Here is a 24,724-nt window from a genome sequence, read left to right on the forward strand (position 1 = left end):
GGGCCCTCGGGGGTCCAGGGTGGCTCCTCCGGATCTCGGCTCTTTGGACCGGGGAGCGGTTTAGGGTCGTGGCGTGGGTATGGTGTGGTGTCACCGCGGGGGCGACGCCCGGGTGGTATCCCCGGTACAAGGGGTTCTCTCTCCAGCCTGCGGGAGCGCGTCTCGCAGCTGCCCCAAACATCGCACAAGTAACGCTGAAGATTGCCAGGGCTGAGTTAAGGAGCCCGGCGAGCAGAAAACGGAGCCTTTAACCTGTACTTGGGCTGTTAATTGGCCGGTAAACTTCCTGCTAGGTGCTGGGTTGACCAACAGGCTGAAGTGCATTGGACTGGCAGCGGCTTATAAAAATATGCTCAAAGAGGTGCCTCAGATCAAATTCCACTTGGCTAACACTAGCTCCAGGCGAATTCAGAGGAGACCACCAAGTTGATGAGAGGGATGGAGCGCTTCTCCTGTGAGGAAAGGCTGAGAAAATTTGGATTGTTCAGCCTGGAAGAGAGAAAGCTTTGAGTGACCCAATTGTGGCCTTCCAGTACCTGAAGAGAACTTAGAGAGAAAAGATGGGTCAAGACTTGACAAGGCCATGCAGTGATAGGACAAAAGGGAATGGCTACAAAGTGAAAGAGAACAGGTTTAGGTTGGAAATTAGGAAAAAAATTCTTTACTGTGGAGGTGAGGAGGCACTGGCACAGGCTACCCAGGGAACCTGTGGATGTCCCACCCCTGGAAGTGTTCGAGGCCAGGCTGGATGGGGCTCTGAGTAACCTGGACTAGTGGAAGGTATCCCTGCACATGGCTGGGGCGTTGGAACTAAATGGTCTTCAAGGTCTCTTCCAACCCAAACCATTCTGTGATTTTATGATGATGGCTCTATGAGCTTTGGTATTTGGAGGCAGTAGCCCAGGATTCACAGGACTCTGTGTTTTGTGTAGCACAGTACAAACAAAGCTCCTTATAAATTTGGACAAAGTTAACTTTGTAAGTTTGAAGTAGTGTTGTTTTATCTGTGTCCACAGTGCTGGGCAGGATGGGAAAATCGAGAGTTCTGTATTCTCACAGGGACTTGTGTGATGTGTGCTGTCAGTAATTGGTCAGATTTCAGCCCAAACTGTTGCTTTTCTGGTTTTGCTCTTTATTTATCACAAGTCATGCTCAAACGCAAGCACTGTCTTCTGGTTTCTTAAGTCATCAGCACAGGGGTTTATTTTGTGAAGTTCTGGACTGCTTTGGGCTCCTTGGTCATCTCAGCACATTCAAACAAAGACTCCTTATTTATTTATTTTGGACATTAAACAGAGATGGTCTTCTCCAAGGGGGCAACAAATACTTTTTCACTGGTACAGAAACAGAAAATGCAAACTGCCTAGGAAAAAAAAAAGTGTCTTTATTTGAAGCTTTAATTATTTTATTCTGCTCCTCTAAGTTGTTTTGCCCTGACTGATGTCCATTTTTGTGCCGTTAATCACTGTGTGTTTATAGCAGATCACATTCCCGCAGGGGGTGGCCGTCAGATCCAGCTGTGGCTGCACAAAGCCCCGATCGCCTGCCCGGGTGTCACAGCTGACCCTGGGCAGGCGGTTGAGCCTCGCGGCGTCCTGTCCAACCTGAATTTCTGCGTGAATCACCACCGCATCACCGGACTGCCTCACCCAAATGGCAGGGGGTGGCCCTGGATGGTCTTTGAGGTCCCTCCCAACTCAAACCATGCCAGGATTCCACGGTTAAACAGCCAGGGCTTTAGCTGAGCTCTCAGTAGTGTTACCGATTCACACCTCTATTAAATCTACTTCCTGTTGGCCACTTGAACAAAGCAGCAAACATCTGATTTAAAATTCCTCTGCTTACAATACAAAAATGTCTGGGCTGCTGTCTTGCTTTGAGACTCATAGAAGCTTCTTTGTTTTATTTAATATCAATTACAAGGAGGCACGGTTTCATATCACACCTAAAACATGTTGAGATGCACCCATGTTGATAAAGAAGCACATCAAGAGTTTCTGTGTTAGTGGATTCCCAGAAATTCACAGAATCATAGAATATCCTGAGTTGCAATAGACCCACAAGGATCATCGATGTACAATTCCTGTCATCAAATAAATTGTATTTGCAGAGTTGGCTCTTGGGAAAACTGTCTTTCAGGTTGTTTGAATATTAGTTTGCTGAACTGTTATCTTGATACACTCATTAAAAAAATGGTGTGATGTTATTTTAACATGGTAAAGGATTGAATTAAGATGTTTAATCCTCTGTTTTATGGTTAATTCTCTGTTTTACTGATTTCAAAATGACAATACTTTTCTTACATTCCCCACAGAAGTCTGGAAGGTGGATTATTGCCCGTATTCCCAGGCTGCACAGACAGCAACTGCTCATAGGAGAGGATGAGGGAGGGGCGGGAATCCTTGCCATTTACCAAGGGCAGCAGATAAAAAACCTGCAGGTTTGGCTATCTGACAAGGAAAGGTGGCTGTCCCAGTTCTCGGGATTTGGGCTCATTAGCTCCTAAATTAAATATTTTTGCTGCTAAAATTATTTAAAAGCAGATCCTTGCTTTGGGGTTTTGTTTAAAGGTGGAATTTATATTCTCCATTCTCTACACATTTGTAATATTTGCTCTGTGAGCATAGGACTGACTGACTGATGACTGTTTAATGCTGTTAATTAAGAAGTGTTAACCCTGGGGTCTTTAGAAATGCCAATGTGTGTCATCTTTGTGTTCAGCCCCAATGAATTTCAATTCACTCTTAAGATATTTAGATTTTCCAGATAATTAAAACTCCCTGAAAGATTGTTTGCAGGTGACATGTCAAAGACATTCTGAGTGTCAACTGGAACCCAAATGATAGCTACTCTTAGAAAATGGAATATTTTCTGGTAGGGTCAGCTTAGTGCATCAGGGATGCAGAGGTGGGGAGGGAAGAGAGGACCAGAGTGCTTGGGAGAGGTGCTGGATCCATTTAGGTTTGCTCTGCCAGACCTTTGGTTAACTCATCACCTGCAGTTCTTGGTTGTACCCGCCCCTCATCCGGGTGCTTGTGTTGGCAGCTGCTTTGTTTTGGGTTGCTTTGGGGGGTTTTGAATACTGGCTTGAAATATCATTTGTACTTTCCTGAAACTACTCCAGGGCTTTGAGTTCTGGCAGATGATTGGCTTTGTCTCTGCAGGGGCCTCATTTAGCTCAGCCCATGAGCACTCGGAAATGACACGCTGGTGACAGCCTCCCCAGCAGCTGGTGTTGCAAATAGTTCAGCTGTGAGCGTAGAGGAGTAATTGTTGTGAGGTGCCCTTCCTGCCGGGGGAAGCGAGGGCACCCCAAAGAAATTACAGGGAAGAAACACAGGGATCTACTGGAGTCGGATCTGAGGTGCTCATATAAAACAAACAAAACAAACCCCAAAACAAATCAAAAACCCCCGCCTCAACCCAACAATGTTTTCTAACTAAAGTTAATAAAATGAAGTTCTTCTTCAAAACTCCCATCCATTACTTGACACGGGTGGGAGTTACTTCACACCCACTTGAAGCAAAAGGTAGAGAAATCAGGCAACTTCTTGTATGTGTGATGAAAGAACTGGCCGTCACAAAGCTCCTGGAAAAGAACTCTGTTCCTGGGGCACTTCAGGGCTCAGAGCCTGCCTGAGGCCCTCTGACAGGTGATGGAAATGTGTGTTTTATTGAGTGTCCCCTGGCTCCGCCAGCTGCGGGACAAAGCCACTCCCTTGTTTTTTGCCAAGGGCAAAGGATTCATCTTACTGATGCTTTGCCACCTGCTCATTAGGGAGATGGGACGTGGCTTTGGCAAGAAGTTTCCCAGGCTGCAGTGCCTGTGAAGGAGAGAAGAGCACTTGGCCCGGTCCTCTGTGAGCCCCTCCACCGGGTTGTGCTTCTGGTACCTTCTGTCCCACCTGGCCCTGCCACCCGAGGCTTGCTGCAAACCCTGCGGAGCTTCCAAAATCCCTTTGTATTTAACAGAGCAGCACAAGCAAATACAAGGTTTGCAGTCCACTTTTCTCTTTTGCAGATAAAATTGTTGAAGAATAAAGTTGTGTATTACTCCCGGTGGAAGGGCACATTTACTAGCCCATAAGGGCTTGTGAGCAGCTACATCTGCAATCCCTCCACTCTTCCCCTTTCAAGAACCAAAATGAGCCCATTCCTGAAGAACAGTGTCATGATTTTTCTTCTGGAAGAGGCTGCGTTGGCCGTGTCACAAAACGAGCTGAACCTGGGTTGTTGAGTTTTTTTCCTTTTTAAATCATATCAGCACACCGAGAAACCTGTAAATGTGCTTTAAAGGCTCTGAGGAGTACAGTGATTTAAATGCTTTTTTTCCAGATCAATATTAGTGTGCCTTTTGGAAAATTGATAATACAGAATTGCAGCGTGTACGCTCTGGGGGGTTCTCAGTGCTATAGCTAGCTAAGCTGCTATTTTTGTGCTCATCTGTATGAGCTGCCAATTTTCATGCAAATTATGGATTCTTAAAATAACTGAACACTCAGAAGCACTGTTGAGTTTCCTTCAGAGGAGAGCCTTCATCTCAACGCAGCAGCTTGATTTTAGTACCTTTTCTGTAGCAGGCTAAATTGTATCGTTGCAGGCCAAAACTTCTTGTACAGCTTGCGATGGTTCTTCGAGGATTCACTTCAGCAGGGATCCACGCTGCGCTCCAAAATGCTTCCAATGTGAGCACAGACCCAAGTTAAACCCCTTGTATGAAGTCGGGGTGCAGCTCGCGCCTTTGGCTGTCGCTCTGGCACAAGTTCTCAGCGTTCGAGTGCCGAGGCAAAGCTGCAGAGTCCGAGTTCCGACTCGTGCAGATGAATCTCACTGTGGAATTCGCTTTCGCGCCAGCCAAGGGCTGGGAGCGGGGCTGGCGTGCGGGAATGAGGAGCGGAGGGATCATCCCTACACCCGGCAGCCCGAAACCAAATAAATTGTGTCCACTAAGCTGCCCTAAAACTACAGATCCCTGCGAATATCGGCCCCCCAGTTCTGGCTTTATAATTATTTTTCTTTTCATTAAAAACGTCGGCCAGGTCAGATCCTGCCCTCTCCCTCCCCTTTAACCGAGGTGTTTATATATTATTTTTCTAGCAGCAAGCGCAGCCGCAGGGTCCAAAGTTGCAGCCGGGGACAGGGACGCGACCGCCCCCCGAAGCCGGTGATGCGGGGTCGGGCCGCATGCTGAATCACGGCGGGGGAAAGGAGAAGGGGAAGAAGGGGAAGGGGAAAAGGGGAAGTGGGAAAAGGGGGAAAAGGGGCAGGGGGGCGGTGCCGGCTGCTCACGTCACTGTTATGTCTCCGCGGCTCCGCCGGGGCGGGGACAGCGACAGCGGCGGGCGGGAGGCGGGGGGGCCGCGGCCCCGCTCCCCTGACAGCCCCCGCTCCCCTCCCTCCCTCCCCAGCCCGGCCTCCGGCTCGGCGCTCCCGGGAAGATGTGGGTGAAGCTGTGCTGTTTGCTGCTCTACTTCCTGGCGCTCTTCGTGCTGGCCCGGGTGTTCGAGGCCGTGGCGTGGTACGAGAGCGGCTTCCTCGCCACGCAGCTGGTGGACCCGGTGGCGCTGAGCTTCAGGAAGCTGCGGACCATCCTGGAGTGCCGCGGGCTGGGGCACTCGGGGCTGCCCGAGAAGAAGGATGTGCGGGAGCTGGTGGAGAAGTCAGGTACGCGGAGCTCCCCCGTGACCCGGGGAGACGGACGGAGGTCGGCGCCCGGCCACCCCCGCGTGGGCTCCGGCCGCCCTTGGATGGAGACGCGAGCGCTGCTTCCCTTCGCAGGGCCGGTTTGGGGAGCGAGCTGGCTCCCCCCAGCAGGGGAGTCCATGGAGGGAGCCCGGGGACCTCGGGGGGTGACGGTCAAAGCCCGGCGGCGTTGTGAGCCCGAGCGGGCTGCGCCGAGCGAAAGGCCTGCTCTGGACGGGGCACCAGCAGCGGCCCTTCCCTCCCCTTCCCTTCCCTGCCCGGCCCTTCCCTCCGCTGCCCCGGGAGTTCCGCTGCGGGCGGTCGGGTCAGTGCGGGTGGCACAGATGGGACCGAATGTCGTCTGCCGTGAAAAACGAGGAAAAGAGACTCCAAATAAGCTGCAGTAGGCTACTGTTTACAGCTGGGGCCAGCTTGTTCCCGTGTATTCCCACCCGTTTGCTGGGTTCATTACAGGTACGGTTATCAAGATGGGCCCCGAGGAAAGCGATGATTTCGTAGCTGAGGAGCAGGAGGGATGGGTACCCAGGGCTGAGATGGTTTTATACAAGGGGAGCAGAACTAGTTCCTGCATACAAAAAACAGCTTGGAAAAAGGCAGGGAGGCATTTCAGAAGCAAGGAGAACCAGGTGAAGGAGATGAACTTCTTGGGGCTGATGAACAGTGAGGGATGAAGAGCAGTGGAGATGTAAGAATGGCAGAAGTGTCCTGAAAGTAAGGATGCTGCCTGGAGCAGTCAGAGGGAGCTGGCCCTAAGGACTTGGAGATGGGGCTGATGTAATAGCTGTAGTGCCAGCCAAGCAGGAAAATGTGAGTAGCTGCTTTTAAATCAGTGATGGAAGGGCTGGAGATCCAAGAGAGAAAGAAATCCCAGCAGTCGGGATAGGCAGCGAGGGTCTCTAATGTCTGGACAGGGAGAGTGAAGGATTTGTATGAATGTAGTACCTGCCATATAACCTTAAAATTGCTGGTTTAAATAATTGATATTAAATCTTGGCATTTAAATCTAATTTGCTGTTACTGTTCATTGTTTATTTATTTTTATGTTGTTTATTGGCTTTGCTGCCCCAAGAGTAACAAGCGTTAGGCATTTTCACTTTTGTTTCCAATCACTTTCACTCCTTGGCTGTCAGGTACTATCATGATGTCATGATGTTTGGGTTGCATATGCTGCAGGGAAGTGTTTAACTCCAAACAAACTGTATTAACCAACTTCTTCAAATGTCATGGAAACACTATTCATACCAACAGGCTTTGCAGCATTTTTTTGTGGTTGCGTTTTGGGTTTTTTTCCCCCCTCTAAGTTTTATGAATATTTTTGCAAACCCCTCAAGGGTTTCAGCTGTTGCACTTATTTTTATATTTTTAAGGAAACTGGTTTTGGACAAGACTTCATTTCTTAAAGCTTAGTAGATTAGTTACTAGAATGCAGGTTGTCATTAAGAGTGTTTGTAATGATTGTGAAACAAAACACAAGAGGGAAATGAGATTATGAAGGAAACATAATCAGATGATTTTACCGTGAGCTCTTTATGTCGTTGCATTTGGAGTTCATGGGAAGTTTTCTCAACTGTGCAAACAATAGCCAACAGCTACGTTATTCTGCCCAAGATTTTTACGAGCAACAGGACCACAAGCCCTGGGTTTTGGTCCAGAATTAATGATTGAAATTTTGGAAGTCTGTTTGAATTGTCAGTGTTCAGAAGTTGCTTTTTGTGAAATTGCAATCCTGTGAAAAAAAATCAAAGGTGTATTGACTAAAATTGCTCTCTAGCCACTGTATATTGTTATTTGCAGAAAATGAGCCTTAGAAGATGTTCTTTTATTCCTTTGTGAGCTCTTTCATGTGTGGTGCGTCTGTGTAATCAGAAACAGAGCATTCATATCTTCTGTGGTCTGACTGAAGTCAAATTGTTCATAGTCATGTCATCAGAGATTGATTTATAGTAACAACTTAAAGTTTAGCTACCTTTGTACTGAAAAGGTTCTTTGAGCAACCATGCAAATATTGTTAGTTAAACTGTTACTAGAATTCATGAAGTAATCTTTCTCCAGTACCATTTTAATTTAATTTCTTTGATTGTCTCTTTTTCAGGAGACCTCATGGAAGGAGAGCTTTATTCAGCTCTCAAGGAGGAAGAGGCCTCTGAATCAGTTTCCAGTACAAACTTCAGTGGTGAAATGCACTTCTATGAGCTTGTAGAAGACACAAAAGATGGGATCTGGCTGGTACAGGTATATAAATTTGACCTTTTTTTTAATGTATTTGTTACACCCAAAATGTGTTTCAAAGGAGGAGTTTATGAGGGTAGTTAACTAGTTGTAAAAATGTGTAACAGAGAGATGGTGACAAAGATAATCTTCATCTGGGAGTTGCGGAATAGAGAAATAAAACAAGAAAGGCTGGAAGTGCCAGTTTCTGTACAGAAAGGAAGAAAAAAAAAAAAGCTTGTTATTTTTTGGATTGCTTTTTGAAAAGCAGGCACTTTAGAAACAGAAAACAAGCAGAGCAGCACATGCTGAAGTACATAGAGTATGCAAGTCCTTGGCCCTGGGTTTGTAAGAACCTTGTAATGTGTGAAGTAGGTGCATTAATACAGATGCTCCCAGCTGGCACAGGCTCCTTTTGCTGCTCTTCCTATTGGTTGCATTACATGCTCAGACCCAACTAGTTTAAGTTTCTCCTTGTCTAAGGGGCCTAGAGCACTCGTGAAATCTCTGTTGGTTCTTCACAAAGGCAGGAAGGATCTCAGTCAACTTCCCAGGCTAGCAGGCTTAATGTTGCTTCTACAGTGTATTCCAATGGTTTGAAGTTGTGCCCAGCAATTTTAGAGTCTGTTTTCCCGGGGCTGCATGAGAGATCATTTAGGAAAATAAAGCCAGAATTTTTCCAGTAGGATTCTGAAGCAGTTAATCATAATTCCTGAGAACATAAGTAACTTTGACCAAAATGTAGAAATTATTTTTCTATGTCAACTTCTCTGTTGATAAGAGGGTATTTTTTAAGGCATAAGTTTCCTCCTAACAGCCACATCAGATGTATTCCTCACCAGGCAATTAATTGTTCCGTTGGCAGTTCCTACCTGGTTTGTCTGGTCTCACTTCATGTTTTCTATTTAACAGGAAGTCATTAAATCTTTGTAATCTATTTATTGGACCTGCACTGTTACCACATCAGGTCTCACCCCAGAATAGACAAGAGGACAGATTACCTTCAGACTCGGAATGGCATTTGTGTTTTGGGAAAAATATATTTGGAGTTTATTGAATCCAAGTTTGAGATTTAAATCATACAGGAGAGCATTCTTCAAGCAGAGAGAGTGTTGAAAGGCAGTTTACATGTCCCCAACTAGTTGACAAATACAAGCATGAATATGCTGTGAAAAACCTTCCCTCCTCCCCGTGCAGCTCCGAAGGGTGAAATATGATAGTTCTCTGTTGTCTCTTGCTTGCAGAATTTTACTTGTAATGTATTTTCCACTAGCATCCTAATAGCAGGTCAGATAGGCTGTGTTTTGATATCTCCAGCATGATGAATGTTGTCATCATTCTGGGAATATTTGCACAGCCATTCAGTTGGTCACAATAGCTGTGGGAAAAAAAATTAGTGGAATTTACTGAATAATTTACTTGCTGAACACTATTTGTCTGTTTCTCTACAATAAAAACCACAAGAGATGTCGAATTTCTATTTTTCATTCTTGCTTTTTGAGTTTTCATCACTTTAAGTTTTCATTTGCTCCATTCCCCACCACAACTCCTGGCTGGGTAACTCCTGAGCTGGATTCTTCATGTCCTTTCACAGGTTTTCCCACACTCTTTTCTTAGACCTCATCCCTGCAGAGCTGGTTTTTACCATCACTTGCCAGTTCTAACTCTTGATTCCCTCCCTTTCCCATCCTCCTTTGCCATTAGGAGTCCTGTGGAAATTTTTCAGCTTATTAACCAGCTTGATGTTCATGCAGGGCAGCAAGGGTGCATCATGGGTGGCTTTGGTGACCATGGGCAAGGTCGGAGATTCCCCTGCTCTGTAGCTGCTGGTTGGGAAGCAGAAAGCATCTCCAGATCCTTTTCAGTATCTTTAGCCCTCGATCCCTGTTCTGTGGGGGCTGCTGGAAAGGAGCAGAGAGAAAGGGGCAGTTCTGCCTCAGGTGGCACAGTGGCTGTCACTTGAGTTGGTTTAAGCACTTCGTGACGATGCATGAGAGGACTGAGACTTTGGAGACGATTTTTATTTCCAGTCCATATAAATGAAATTTCTGGTGTGGCACAGGCTGGGAATGTGATAGCCATCACTGTCTGCAGAGAATCAAAGGAAAAAAGAGGAAACAATTACTATTTCTTGATACGTTTGACAAAAATTGATGTGCGAATTTATCATTTAGAGTCAGCAAGATTAATTCCTTGAAGAAAGTCAAAGGCAAAAGGAATTAGTGTTTTGTGGCTTTGTTTCTTTATTTTCTGGAAATCCACATGCAAAGCATCCTGGTCCAGTGGTAATTTGTTTACCAGTGTAGCTGTTCACAGCTCCTGTGTGGCGCTCCTGTAGAGCCACAGGCAGCAGCATGTTCTTTCTCCTATTAGCTCATGATGTCATCACCTTTCCTTTAATGCCGTTCTTCTTGCTTGCCAGCTGCTGATGTGCAGTTCTTTGGCTGGCAAGGAGGGTGACTGGTACTTTCTGGAGCTGCTTCTCTTGTTGGTTAGGGGAGTTAAATGTAATGTTCTTACTTTTCCAGGCTCTGGTTAGTCTCTAGAAGCCTATCACATCCAGCAGTATTGTAGTCATTATGGCTTTTGAAAATTATCTACAGATAAAAATCCTCCTTGAATGAAGTTAAATTCTAAATGAATGTATATTTTAAAAGTTTCTACTATAACATCGTGGCAGAGAGAAGTAAAGGGAGCTAACTTTCTGGCATTGAAGTACAAGGACAGACATTTTGATTGTGTCTGGTAGAACTGCAAAGGCCATTATAATGGATATAAAATTCTGCAGTCTATTCTGCATCTCACTTTCTAGTTCAAGTGGTGTAGTCACAGGGCAAGGGATGTGCCTACAGCATTTTGGTGGTGATGGTTTGTTTGTTCTTCCTTTTGCTTGCGTGTAGGATGAGTGATTTTCATATTTATTTGCCTTCTGAATTTTGCCAGGTGATCAGCTGTTTTTGCTAAAAAGAAACAAAGCAGGAACACTAAATTCTTTCAAAAGGCATAATTCAGTATCTGTGTCTTTTTCAATAGCCCTTCAGGATCATTTACCACAGGATACCTGATTTTAAGTTTCAGTTTTCTTCTTTAGAGGCTTCATATCCAGTCAAGGGTGCAGAATACCATCAGCTGGAATGTAATAGTCCTTGTATTACCTGTGCATTTGTGTTAACTCATTGCAGAAGCTCATTTATTCTCAATCTCTGACTTAACTGACAGCATAACTGACTGTCCAGATCAGTGCATAGATCACCTCACCTCCCTGGAGAAACTGAATGTAATTTTGAGGAGGTTAATTTTTTGCGTGCTGTGATGGATGTAGTCTTTGCTTATTTTGATGTGATTTTTCACAATCTTTCTGAGAAAAGAAAGGCAGAAAATCTCCAGATATCTTCAGTCCATATGGGTGGATTCTGAATGAGTTGTGAGTTTTTAGGAAAGAGAGTCTAAGTGGAAATTCAGTTCCATTAACACATTGTCAAATAATAAACAGAAAGTGAGATGTCTCAGAGTTAATAGAAGTAGAGACATTCATGTAGAAACGTATTGACATTATCTGAAATAAGTGAGCTTTTTCCAAGCTTCTAATAAGTAAATTACCAGTCCATTTATAATTAATTGTATTTTTACTTGTTTTATATATAGAAGCAGAGTTTGCAGCATACTTGTTGATGAAAAAGGGTTCTGTGACTAGAGTTTTTGAACCTTTTTATCTTTGTGGATCCCTAAAAATCTTCCAGGGCATGCATAGAATCTTTACAGTAGTAGTGAGTTTCCTTCGCTCATTTACACTCTGCAGGCACTCTGGAGGAATTCATGGGTGTCTCAGATGGAAACCAGTGAACCAGACAGACAGTTCTTATGTTCGTACAACCTTACCCGTTCATTAAATGAGTTAGAAATCAGTTTTGCCAAAGGCAAAACTACATAGGTTTTTTCCAATTCAAATATCTGTATTCCTTATGTGGAGAGTGACTTGCTGAGGCTGGGTGAGGACTGACTGCTCCTGAGAGAACTACCTGGATGTGTCCAGGGAATGATGTCTCTTACTTAATGGGTTTTGTTCTTCCTTATGGTGTGAAGTCTGTCACAGTGCCCTAGTGCCCAGAACTGAGGAGCACTTGGAGTCGTTGTCTTTGTGGCTGAGCTGTAAAACCAAGTTGTGACTATCACTGTGTGTTCAAAATTACATGCTGTTGGTATGAGCAGGTGTGCCTGACACTTGCTGTCCCACAGCTAGAATTGGTTAAAATAATGAGAGCTGGAGTACATGTAGAGGTGTTTGTTCTGCTTTTGCCCCTCTCTGACTCATTGTCATGCCTTGTGATATTCAAACACTTTCAGTTGTGAGCGAGCTTCAAAACTTACTGAGAACAAATCTCATTCCTGTGACCTGCTTTGAGATCTCTGCATACCTATCTGAAAGAAATTGAACAAAATCTGATTTAAATGCATGGAAAACAGGATAATGCTCAAGTGAGGTCATTATCATGTCATGCTCAAGCACTTCAGGGGTACCAGAAGAGGAGTCTGTGTTTGCATAACGCATTGCTATAGCAAACCCAGCTGTGCTTCCTCAAGCCTCTTCAATTTCAGCCGTATTTTTACTTGTATTTTAAGAACCTGTGTTTCATAAAATAATCTTCAAAAATGCTTAATGATACTTGGAAATTAAGGAGCAGCTGGATCTGTGATGGTTATAAAGTTGCCATTGCAATATCGATGCACCTACCCAATACACTTCCGATTTGGATTAGGCAAGAGAGGCAAAGTGCTTTGCTGCCCTAGTCTTCTTTTTCCAAGTGTTTGTATCTTTATGTCTCCAGGATATTTGCTCTTAAAGTCTGTTCTTTAACATCATAACTATGACTACTTTAACATACAGATCAAAATAATTGTTTTTCTAATTACTTTCTTAATTGAACTCTTTGGGGGTAATTCTGTGTAATTCACTGTTACGAGAACTCTTCCAATGCAAAAGCTCCCTAGTCAACTGTCTTTTGAAATCATCAGAATCTCAGCGTTTTCAATATTAGAGATGCTAATTCAGACCCTGGAGTCAGAGCCGGTCCTCTGGTCTGGGTTAGGTGTGGGTTAGGGAGCAGATCCATTCTGTAATGTGAAGTTGTTAAATAGCAGGGCTACTGTGATCCTATTGGATTCCCTCAGCCCATTAAGATGATTAATGGATTAATTGAGTTACCCTCATTGTCTTACTTGTCACTCTGACATGTGATACGTCACAGATTGTGAACATAGCTAATAAGCAAAGCTGAGAGGGTTTGTGCTTCTCCAAACATGGTGTTTGTTTCCCATCTGTGTTAGCTGGTCTCCTAAAAGGTACCTTCTCCTATGAGCTTGGGCTTTATTTCTGTAACATTAAATGGAGTGTATGATTGAAAGGGACCTCTCTGACGAGTTAGTTCAGCTTTCTGCTAGACTGTAGAATACGTGTTTAGAAAATATTTTGTTGTCTGTCTTACACTGTAAGTTGTTCAAATACACCTGTTGACTGTTTTCTTCTTGGAAATGTGTGTCTGACTTCTGGATTGGGTGTTTTCAGGGCTAATTTGTTCCTATTGGGCGTAAATTGACATTGCCCTTTAGTTTCACCACGTCCTGATGTCAACCACATTCCTCCCAGTAAGTGAGGTCAATCAACCAGTTTGTTTTGTCAGATCTGATATATCCTGGGCTTTGCTTGTTTTGCAGCCCGTTAATATTGATGGCTCGTGTTTTCTTGTGGAGCGACTGATAGCCCCAGGCATTTCCTCCGATGGCTGTTTCTAACTGATGAACTCCCCAAGTGTTCTGTTCATTACTGAATTCAATTTCATGTGTGACACTCTGCATTACAAGATTTGTGCAGCTCTTCCTGCATGGTGTTATAATCCTCTTTCCCACATAGATGTGCTTCCCAGTTTTATGTCTTCTACAAATGGCTTTGGGAGACTTCAAGTTCCCACAGGAGGGGCATTAATGGGAATATATGCTGAACTGAACTCTAAGGTAAATCTATTAAGAAGTCTGTTAGCACTTTTCTGGCATTTTGATGGTTTTTTGCTGTAGCAAATTTCTTGCTTATTTTAAAACTTTTTTCACTCACTATAAAAGCCTATCTGTAGCTCTCATGTAAATTTTCTGTGTGGCATAATACATGATATGCTACCAGACTACAAACAGGGTACTACATTCCGTTTTTCTCTTGAAACTCAGTTCTTTTCCTTCAGGGGAAGTTTCTCTTAATCAGGAATGATAGATCTTTAGTAATTGCATGCTGGAAAGAGGTAGAAAATGCAACTATCTCTGCACCTGTAAAATTTTTTCTACAGTTTTGCATCCTATTGAAATCAAACTGGTGGGATTTTTTTTTTTCATTTGCTCTTAAATATAGCTACAGACTTGTTACTGTCCTGTCAAAATGTGAATTGGTCTGACAGGGGTTTGCAGGAAATTTTTACAGGTTCACTTGTGATCCCGTGTGCTTGTGCTACAGTTCTAGGATGGAGATACCCTGCTTACTCTGATTTAAGTGCATTAACTTATTTGAGTTCTGCTTTCACCTTCAGGTGATGCAGTTTCTTCCTATAAATTTGCTAACTGGTTCACAGCCAGCCACCCCTCCCTTCACTGAAAACTGAGTCACAGTATTAATTTAACTTTAAAAGGAAATTATCTTACATTTTTATGCTATCTTCATTGTTTGGTGATCCTGCTGCTTCTCCCCCAATTCTATTTTTATTCATATGACTGAAAAACCTTTTGGTACAACTTGTAATAGTCTTCGTATGGTCTAACTTGAATAGCTCATTTTTCCTTGCTTTTTTTTTTTTTTTTTATTTTTTTTTCCTTGCATATCTTTGGTAGCTGTTCCTTTTGACCTTTTTTTCAATCCTTGTAGATTGTCAAACTGTTTCTAACATCTCTCTGGAAGTGATTGCTAGGAAGAGGCACAGGACTTGACAACCTTTTTTCTTCCTTACTTGAAATATAAAATCCTGATAGCTTTAACACCACGGGCTTGAAGAACTTCCAGGCCTCTTCCACATTCAAATTCCCAGTCTCCTCAGTCACAGGTTTTTAAGCTAAATTGCTTAACTTATCAAAATTCGCACTTCTTAAATAAAATCTGTTACAAGTGTTTGCAGGTTATTTTTAATTTAAACTGAAGTACATTTTGATTGCTTAACCTGCAGTATTTTTTTGGACTCCCTCATGCACAGAGGTGGTGACTGCTTTCCAAAATACAAAGCCTTGCCTTGGCATGGTGAACTCCCATTGGTGTAAGTGGGTGTTGTCTGCAAGGAGCAGCTGCAACGGACATGTTTATTTGGATTTTTTTCCATAATGACATAAAAAAAGCATGAGCCCAAAATATTTTACAAAGCTTCAGTGTGCAAAACCATAGTAGGGTTCCTCCATGTCATTACAAAATACAGACTGCTACTTAGGTCATTGTTTTTCAGCATAAATAACTTTCTCCAAGAGGAAAGACTTTTTCATAGGAAAGGAATTAAGCTGCTGTTAAAAATTCCACCACTACAGGCAGGTGACAGTAAAATTTAATGGTGACTATATTTGCAACAATTTTTTGTCTTGACACTTAAAGTGAATGTTGTGGTGCTAAGCAGAAGAAACAGTGAGCAGGATCTGTCCTGCACACAACATTGACATTCTCTCATCACTGTTTCAGAACATGCACAGAGAGTTTTGGAAGAAGCCAATCTCTGAGTAGTTGTACCAAAGAGTAATTCGGTCACCAAAGTTTTAATCCTGTGCTTACTAATAAAACGTGGTTCCTTGCCATGCTGGATGCATTTATCATGCCATAGTAGCTCCAAGGATATTCTGGCTTTAAGGTGTCTTTAGGAATTTGGTCTCCCTTGATTGAAGTGCATGAAAGGAAGAAGTTTAAAATATCCAAAGCTTCAGTCATGTTGGGTGATGTAAAGAGGCCTCAGTAATACAGCAGGTTTCCCAGGTGGTTGTCTCAGTGCGTGATGGTTACATTTATCTAACCAAAAAGGCTTTTCTGTGTGATGCGTGTGTTTTAAGAATAACTTGAAGGATTCTTACCTAGATTTTCACCTCCGGTGTTATTTAAACATTTTGGGCTTGGTGCAATGAGAATGTAATCTGTGACTTCGGTTTGTTTCCCTATGTAGAACATTCTGCTTGGTGAATTCTTCTATTTTAAGATTCTGAGAGGCTGATACTTACCATGAAGCAGATAATATTTATGAGTCTCAAAGGCTGGACACACTTTCTAGGTTGAATCTCAGCATGTCCACAGAGAACTATTAATCATGGTGACAGCCCAACTTCCAGGGGCAAGCTGACATTTGAGGTTATTAAGTCAGAAAACGATTTGGATAAGTTTAATGGCGGGTAAACAAATATCTAACAAATGGAAGTTTCACAATTTAATTTTAAAATATATTTTAAGTGGCTGTCAGTAAATCTGCAGAAGCATTTGAGGCATTTCTGAAATAGAAAATGTGACGGCTCGTTAATAGTGCATGATCAGTCATGTCATTCAGAATTACCTGTCAGCTGCAGGCAGGCAGGGTTTTCTTCTCCCTGTGGGTTTCTCCCCCCTTCCTGTACAGTTATAAGTCAGAGGATGAATGCTGCTTCTTCGTCATGTGTCAGCAGAAGCTTACAGTGAGGTAACTTGAAGTACAACTTTAATATACTGGGTTAGAACAAATTACACCTTGGGATATATCACAGCAAATGATCATCCTGAAATGGCACATGGGACACTGGAGTTGGTGGAACAGTCACATAAAGTTGCAGAGTGAGTCACGGGCAAAGCTGGAAGGAGTCAAGATTCTTAAGTATTATCTGGGAGTTTAATCGGTAATTTCCACTGCCCAGGAATGGCTGTTGGCAGTTTAATCTGGCACCAGGTACATTCATTCCCACTCATTCTACTTGCTCTGAGACAATGTTTCTTTGGTATGTTGTAACTTCTGAGGGAGAATTGTGATAAAATTATGGGATTTTTTTATTGCAAAGAAGAGGAACCTGCTGTACCCCCTCTCCTTTCTCCCTTATTATGGACTGCTTAATGATAGTTTTGTTATTTTACCAGAGTTTTTGTTGACTACCACTGATTTTAGTATCTTAACATGTACTTAACATGATGTTGCACTTCTTTGTCTCTGCAGAAACCACATTTCTGTCTAGAGCTTCACTCTCCAAAGACATTTATCATGACTCCCAGTTGTACATTCACACTCTGCGTGCTAAAAGCAGGGGAAAGAGTATCAAGCATGACCAGCACTCTTGTTTTCTTCAAACTTGCTCTTTATTTCAGGAACCAAACTGACCGTGATACTAAACTAGTATTTCCTTTTGGCAATAGGTCATAGCAAACGACAGAAGCCCACTGGTGGGTAAAGTCCACTGGCAGAAAATGGTGAAGAAAGTCTCAAGATTCGGCATACGTACTGGCACTTTTAACTGTTCCAGTGACCCCAGGTATATCCTTTAAGGATTATTGAAATCCCAAGAATATCTTAAGGCTCAGCTGTGTTCTAGCAGCAGGGCTTGCTGTGTTGTAAAAGTAGCTGTGACAGAAGGTGGCTTTATTCGTGTTTTTATCTCTCCTAAAGTCTGCTCAGAATGCTCCATTACATTATTTATCAGCTCTGCAGCTTCCTAAAGCGTTGTGTGGGAAATGCATGATTAGACTGTGGAGAGCATAATACAGCAGTGAAGAGGAATGAACAGAAGAGTTTGGCCTTCCAGTCCAGACATTCAGGGAGAGGAACTGTGCTTGCTTAGGATAAAACCGAATATATCAGTTTTAGAGTTGTTATATCACCATCTGGAAGGGGGAAGCACAGGTTAGTATGAACCTTGCATACAGTGCCTGCCTCCCAGAATTACTGACAAATCCTGTCCCCTGACAAATGTATGTTTATATATAAACAGGCACACACCCTTGGACAACACACAGTGTGCTGTGCAAGAGTCACTGTGTTTGCATATGATTTCGAACAAGGAAGAAGAACAGAGCCAAAGAAGCTATTAATAATTCCCTGCTGCTGTAAAAAGAGGCGCTTTTTTTAACATTTTTGGAGGCGTTTGCTTTACATGACAGGAGACTTTGTCTAGAATTCCAGAGGCATGTATGGATAGGCATATCTTACACAGTTTAAGTCCTAAATGTTTACAGAAATCTCAGTGTTAATCATAAGAGGAAATTCTTAGGCTTTGTAGTGCTTATGCAAAATAATCTTGTATTTGAACATCTTAAAAATTTGGCAGTGTTCCTCTTTGCATAGCTCCTAAGTAGCCTTAATGTTCTGATCAAATACCATGTTTTAAATTAATTCTTTTTTTTTAATACAAAAAATGTTTTGTCGAGTAAACCCTTGTGAATAGTTTTCATCAGATTGCAGCTGAAATTCAGAGGAATACTACATGCTGCAGTAATCAGGATACCTTTATTAGTAGGGTAATATGGCTCTTCCTAAACATGCTGCATTCAGATTCCTGGGAAGGGGAGTTGTAGTTGCCTAAATACATGTTGACAGACCAAAACCACAGAGGAGCTGGGTAAGATGGCTGGTGAATGAGGCTGGTGGTCCCAATGTGCAGGGTTTTCAGAGATTGTGTGCCTGTTGGCTGTCATATTTTGATTGTTGAAGCTTGCCACATATTTCCATAAAGGAGGACTAGATAATTTGGTGTAGTGATATTGGTAGGAAAGATGTATGAGAGAAGGGATCTTGTGAGTCATCAGATTCATCTTAGAGTTACTGGGCTCTGGACCATGACTCAGGGTTCAGCCATGAAGAGCCTTTTCTTTTACTTATGGATATGGGGTTCAGCTCATCTGCCTGCCAGACACAGTGGGTATTTTTTAGCCCAAATCATCCAGCACCATGTGTCTGCTTTCCTGCTCCACTGGTTTTGTGGCCAGCTCTCTCATCTCACCCCTTAGCCTGTCTTGATCCTGCCAAAATGGTCCCAGTAGGAAGTGGACACTTGTCAGCTTCTTTAAAGCAACTGCAAACAGACCAGTGTCTGCTCAACTTCACCCCACAGCTCCTTGGCAAAACCAGGATGGAAGGAAGCACTGGAAAGCTGTGGGTTAGTGAGTTACACAAAGTGCTTTTCTTCTTGGCTGGAAGGCCAAGGAAAAGTAGCTTCTAATAGAGTTTTAAAGTAAAAAGTCAACTTGTGTATTATTCAAATCCAGTTAAAAAACATAAATTGGCTGCATGGCCTTGTTTATTTTAATGACCTATGAAAATTAACACTATCCCTCTTCCTGTTTTATGAATGCATATCTCTTTACAATATTCCTGTAAGATATAAATGTATTGTAAGAATAAATATGCTTTGCCAGAGAATATTGGGTGCCTTTATTTCCTGCTATTATATTATAAGGGTTCCCAGGTGCTCAGCATGTCTCATTTTTGGGCTTAGAATAGAAATGTAAGGACTCAGTTCTGGGGTTATGAAACTGTAATCTAACCTACTGTTTTCTTTGTAGATACTGCAAGAGGAGGGGTTGGGTGAAATCCACCCTCATTATGTCGGTTCCACAAACCAGTACTTCTAAGGGAAAAGTCATGCTTAAGGAATACAGCGGGCGCAAGATTGAAGTGGAACACATCTTCAAATGGATCACAGCCCATGCTGCCTCTCGGATCAAAACCATCTACAACTCTGAACATCTGAAAGAAGAATGGAACAGAAGTGACCAGTACCGGGTGAAAATATACCTGTTTGCCAACCTCGACCAGCCTCCGGCATTCTTCTCTGCACTAAGCGTAAAGTTTACTGGAAGAGTAGAGTTCATTTTTGTGAACGTGGAAAACTGGGACAATAAAAGTTACATGGCAGAAATTGGTATCTACAAGACACCATCGTACATACTTAGGACTCCTGAGGGGATTTACAGGTATGGAAATAACACTGGTGAATTTATATCACTACGTGCCATGGATTCCTTTTTGCGCTCGTTACAACCAGAAGTTAACGATTTATTTGTTTTAAGTTTAGTTTTGGTTAATCTGATGGCTTGGATGGACTTATTTATTACACAAGGTGCCACTATAAAGCGTTTTGTGGTTCTAATAAGCACTTTAGGGACGTATAATTCACTATTAATTATTTCCTGGCTACCAGTGTTAGGTTTTTTGCAACTGCCCTACTTAGACAGCTTTTATGAGTACAGTTTAAAACTCTTCAGGTACTCTAACACAACTACTTTGGCTTCTTGGGTGAGGGCAGATTGGATGTTCTACTCTTCTCATCCAGCCCTCTTCCTCAGCACGTACCTTGGCCATGGTTTACTAATTGATTACTTTGAGAAGAAGCGAAGACGCAATAACAACACGGATGAAGTAAATGCTAATAATCTGGAGTGGCTGTCAAGCCTTTGGGACTGGTACACCAGCTACCTGTTTCATCCCATTGCTTCTTTTCAACACTTCCCTTTTGACTCAGACTGGGATGAAGACCCGGATTTGTTCTTGGAGCGGTTGGCCTTCCCCGACCTCTGGCTTCACCCTCTGATACCAACAGATTATATAAAAAACTTACCCATGTGGAGGTTTCAATGCCTCGGTGCCCATTCTGATGAGGAAATGCTGGAAACCTTTCCAGACAGCGAAAGCGACTCTGAGAGTGAAAACAAAGAGGTCTTCAGTAGCGACAGGGACGTCTCGGAGGACGATGAGCTGAGCGCATTTCACAGGTGCAGCGAAGGAGAGCGTCGGTGCAGTGTTGAGGCCTGTTCGTGTGCCAGTCACTGTTGTCACCACGAGCCGTGTGAGCGCAAAGCCAGCTCCTGCAGCTCGTACAGCTCCAGGGGTGACCTGGAGCCAGACTGGTCAGCCTGGCCCTCCGACATGTTGCACTGTACAGAATGTGTGGTGTGTCTAGAAAATTTTGCAAAGGGCTGCCTGCTGATGGGCTTGCCGTGCGGCCACGTGTTCCACCAGAATTGCATCGTGATGTGGCTGGCGGGTGGGCGGCACTGCTGCCCCGTCTGCAGGTGGGCGTCCTACAAAAAAAAGCAGCCATACACACACCCTCAGCCTTTGTCGAGTGAGCCCCCGTCTTAGCTGTGTGCCCATGTCTTTTGTAAGCTTTCAGGATATTACTGCTTGCCTTTTAAATGTTAGTCACTTAAAAGATTACGTGGTTTGAAGTTTTAGTTTTAATGTTAGTGCAGTGAACTAAAATATACATGATGCTAACGTTAACGACAGAATCATTTGGTTGCCTTGTATGTTGAACTGAATGCAAACTTACCATACAAATAACTTGGTCTCTTCAACATCTGGAAACTTGATGCTGTTTTTGTAAGCACAAAAATCAAGCCTACAAGAGAAGCGTATTCCAGCAAACATTTGCAAGTTGGGATGTGGGTGAAATTGAAATTCTAATCAGAGACAATTGCTTAATTTAAGTGTTTCTTATTTTAGAGTCTGTTCTGCACATCTTTGTTGAATAATGTATGTTGTAAGACAGTACCATTAAAAAAGAAATCAGTGAAATAAATTATTTTAAAAGGAGATTTGTAATGTTAATTGTTTTGATAAATATTTTGTGTGTATGGTTACGGATGTCTTGCTGGCCTGATTTATCTGTGAAGACAATAAAAATATAACACAACTCTTGTGACTAATAAATCATCTCCTAGGGATGCAGGAATTCACTGCTCCAAGCCACTGGCCAAGGAGAAGGCAGTGGTGTTTCACTGGGAACTGTTTTCTTCATAAGTCTGCTGTGCTGAGGTGCCTCTCTGCTTGACCACTGGTTTTTCAGTTGATAACAAGCTGCTTTTCCAGGTGGAGAACCTCTTCTAGCAGCTATCCTTCTCCAGCACCTCATCTGCAGACATCTAGGAAAAGTTCAGGGTAGCTCTGTCTACAGCCTCAAAGTAAACTGTTGAGAAGGAGCAGAATATTGTCATGCAGTGACGAGAGTGGCTCATAAGGGTAAAAATTGCCAGCTTCCAACTGTGCTGGTATATTGAAGTGATTTCTGGTTTCTTTGATTGTGCTTTGGTGTCATAAAAAATGAGTCTGTTGTTTTCTTTATATTTCAATATGAAACACTGATTTTGGTTGTACCTTTCAGAAATTGTCTGGCTGAAAATAGAGAGGAGTTGTTGGTTGGGAAGAAAAAGGGGAGGGTGGGAAGAGCAGGAGATGATATGAGTAGAGGAAAAGGCTAAACTAGAAAGATATTGTAAATTGTCTTATTTCTTTCCTAAGTCTTGCCTATGAGATGGGAAAGGGGGATAATGACCTAAAGGTGATGATAATAGAAAATACAAACACAGCTCCCTGTTGCAGTTACAACTTGTTTCCCAGTGTCTTCACAGAGGTGGGAGGCTGGTGCTCACAGAGCTGCTGGCATTGTTTCTTCTGTCCAGGGTACCTGGGCATGCTCTTTTTTATTCACAAATGTGTCACGGCTCTGTTACCAGGTGTGTTCCCAAGAGGATATTGATGTAATTAGCAGAAGAGCTGTTTTTAATTTACTGAGTCCTTTTTTCTCTCTCATTTCCTTTTTCCCAGGGCAGTACTGAAGCAGAGAGGTACAAGGGGCACAATATCAGCAACTCTCCCGTGGTCCAGAAAGTAATTTTTATTCCAGTTGAGACCTGCCAGTACATGCCCTGTCTCTGTCATTACAGCAGAGAGGCATAATGAGGGCAAAGATCATTTCTGCTTCAAATTTGTGCAGCAGCGTGGCGTATGTGCTTGTCATGAGTAGCTGAAATCCACGTTGTGTCAGGACTGTTTTGAAACCTGCACTGAGCTGAGGCCTTGCCAAGGGGAAGGAGAAGTTTTGTGAGTATAAATAAGGCTATAGCTGAGGTGCTGACACACACAAGCGAGGTGCTGTATCAGAGCCCGCTGTAGCCTTTCTCTGGTACCTCGGCAATTTGCCAAAGACTGTGAGTGCTAAGCTGGAGCAATGATAAGTCCTTGGAGCATTGAGTGCTGATGGAGTGCAGCTCTGCTGCTGAAGGCTGACCTCCTCACCCTCACACACAGCTCCAGCAGCTCTGCTCCTGTGCACTGGCTCAGCCTTGTTTGCAAACCTTTGTGCGCACCTGTTTCAGCTGAAGACTTGTTCTAATGTCTTCAGTTGCTCTGCTCATCCCGTTCTTTTGATGGATGACCCAGACTGCTGTTTAATTAGCAGGAGAGCCACTGAGGGCACATCCACAGGAGCAGGTAATTATGACCAGTAGGTAGCTGTGGAGAAAGGTTTAGTCCCCTCGTGTCTGGGTTATATAAATTGTTGTGATGCAGTTCCTGGCAACGCATCTGTTACAGAATCTTGAGCAGCTGGCGTAGTGTATTGAGAGTCCCAGCAGGACAGAAAAAGCAGTTCAGTGTGTTTATTTTATGAAATGCTTGTGTCAGTAGCAGCATCCAAGTAACGTTGTTTTCTACCGCGTACGGTATCTCAGACAGCGCTTCCCTGACACGCTGAACATCCAGAGAACAGAGCAAAGGAGCAAAGACTGTGCCTGTAACAAGGTCAGCAGTTTTGCCTCGCAGGGCTGGGTTGTGCTAGTACTTGTGAAATGTCCTAACTGAGATGCTAAACATTCCTAAAGTGGTGTTTTATTCTCTGATGTCTCGTTCCTGGAAGCTGGAGACCAATTGTTAACAGAAAATGTCATTTTCTGTTACCTCACCGAGGTGAGGGTATTTACTTATTTGTTAGGTTTAATAAAGGTGATGAATGTTTTGTGTTGCTATTACAAAGGATGGATTTAAATAATCTCTGAAGCTCTTTGCCACTCTCGATTTCATCAATTACTGTTTTATTAGCACTGGATTTCCCACTGCTGGTGCTCAGTCCAAAATGAGAGCTCTCTTTTCCAAAGCTTGTTTAGATTTTTTTTCTGCATTAGATTGTGGAGGGAAAGATGACAAAGGTGAAACTGTACATTTTTGTAACTCATTAAAATGTCTGTCTCTGGAATTTAAATAATGAGGGTAAGTATAATTGTAAGATATTAAAGAGTTAGCTCAAGTTAATAGCACCTTTTGCACTCTATGCATCACTGATTTATTTCTAATGCTCTCAGATTGTGCATCGGGGTGTGAAGAGATGGAATGACTCGCTGGAGCTCCAGCGGAGCGGCTCCAAGCTGTCCCTTCATTTCAGCCAGGTGACCCTGCGGAGAGGAGGGTGAAGATGAGCCAGGCCTGGCTGATGGGATTTCTCCAGAGAGCCCCGGCAGCTGAGGGCGGGGTGGCCATCGCCCTGTATGAGCCTTGCCCTCCGATGTCCTGCGGGCCGTCCCCGGGGAAAGGCCGGAGTGGGAGTCCTCGCACTAACAGGTTATCGAGGCGCTGGAGCTGCAGAGAAGAGAGCGGAGCTGGGGAAGAGTCTGGAGCACAGGTGTGATGAGGAGCTGAGGGAGGTGGGGGGTCTCGGCCGGGAGTGAGCTCAGGGGGCACCTTACTGCTCTTCAACTCCCTGACAGGAGGGTGCAGCCAGGTGGGGATCAGGCTCTGATCCCAGGAAACCAGCGACAGGACGAGAGGGCACAGTCCTAAGCTGGACCAGTGGAGTTTAGGTTGCGCATTAGAAGGACTTTCTTCACAGGGTGATTGGGCATTGGAATAGGCTGCCCAAGGCGATCGTGGAGAGCCACTGTCCCTAGAGGTGTTTAAGGAAAGACTAGATGTGGCACCCAGTGCCATAACGGTGTTCGGTCATGGTTAGACTTGACAATCTCAGAAATCTTGCCCAACCTGAGTGACCCTGTGAATGGGTTACATCACGCTCAGTGCGCGGCGCCGAGCGC

At 43.6% G+C, this 24,724-nt stretch overlaps 1 protein-coding gene and 1 long non-coding RNA gene across 4 annotated transcripts; both read left to right on the forward strand.

Moving 5' to 3' along the window:
- The first annotated feature begins 42 nt into the window (after positions 1–42).
- Positions 43–4,333, forward strand: LOC136360236 (uncharacterized). The gene is made up of 3 exons (XR_010743436.1): positions 43–277; positions 1,017–2,463; positions 4,022–4,333. It is a non-coding gene; the product is annotated as an uncharacterized lncRNA (long non-coding RNA).
- Positions 4,334–5,301: 968 nt separating this feature from the next.
- RNF103 (ring finger protein 103) lies at positions 5,302–21,455 on the forward strand. Of its 3 annotated transcripts, none has more exons than XM_066317306.1 (4): positions 5,310–5,664; positions 7,796–7,935; positions 17,282–17,397; positions 19,424–21,455. In XM_066317306.1, the coding sequence occupies exons 1-4, from the start codon at positions 5,439–5,441 to the stop codon at positions 21,000–21,002; spliced, it is 2,061 nt and encodes a 686-aa protein (XP_066173403.1). In that variant the 5' UTR covers positions 5,310–5,438; the 3' UTR covers positions 21,003–21,455. The 3 variants fall into 3 exon arrangements, with proteins under 3 accessions (XP_066173406.1, XP_066173403.1, XP_066173404.1); XM_066317307.1 differs by lacking the exon at positions 5,310–5,664 and adding an exon at positions 5,996–6,156; XM_066317309.1 differs by lacking the exon at positions 17,282–17,397 and having other exon boundaries at positions 5,302–5,664; positions 19,424–19,637.
- The last annotated feature ends 3,269 nt before the right edge of the window (positions 21,456–24,724 follow it).

This window comes from Sylvia atricapilla, chromosome 4 (assembly GCF_009819655.1).
Source record: "Sylvia atricapilla isolate bSylAtr1 chromosome 4, bSylAtr1.pri, whole genome shotgun sequence".
NCBI classification, from domain to species: Eukaryota; Metazoa; Chordata; class Aves; order Passeriformes; family Sylviidae; genus Sylvia; species Sylvia atricapilla.

What these genes read in the sequence shown, in the direction of transcription:
- RNF103 (XM_066317306.1), top strand. Translation starts at nt 5,439, where the DNA reads ATGTGGGTGAAGCTGTGCTGTTTGCTGCTCTACTTCCTGGCGCTCTTC. An exon ending in ATGGGATCTGGCTGGTACAG is followed by an intron (nt 7,936 to 17,281) that starts GTATATAAATTT and finishes TTTTGGCAATAG; the next exon opens with GTCATAGCAAACGACAGAAG. An exon ending in AACTGTTCCAGTGACCCCAG is followed by an intron (nt 17,398 to 19,423) that starts GTATATCCTTTA and finishes TTTTCTTTGTAG; the next exon opens with ATACTGCAAGAGGAGGGGTT.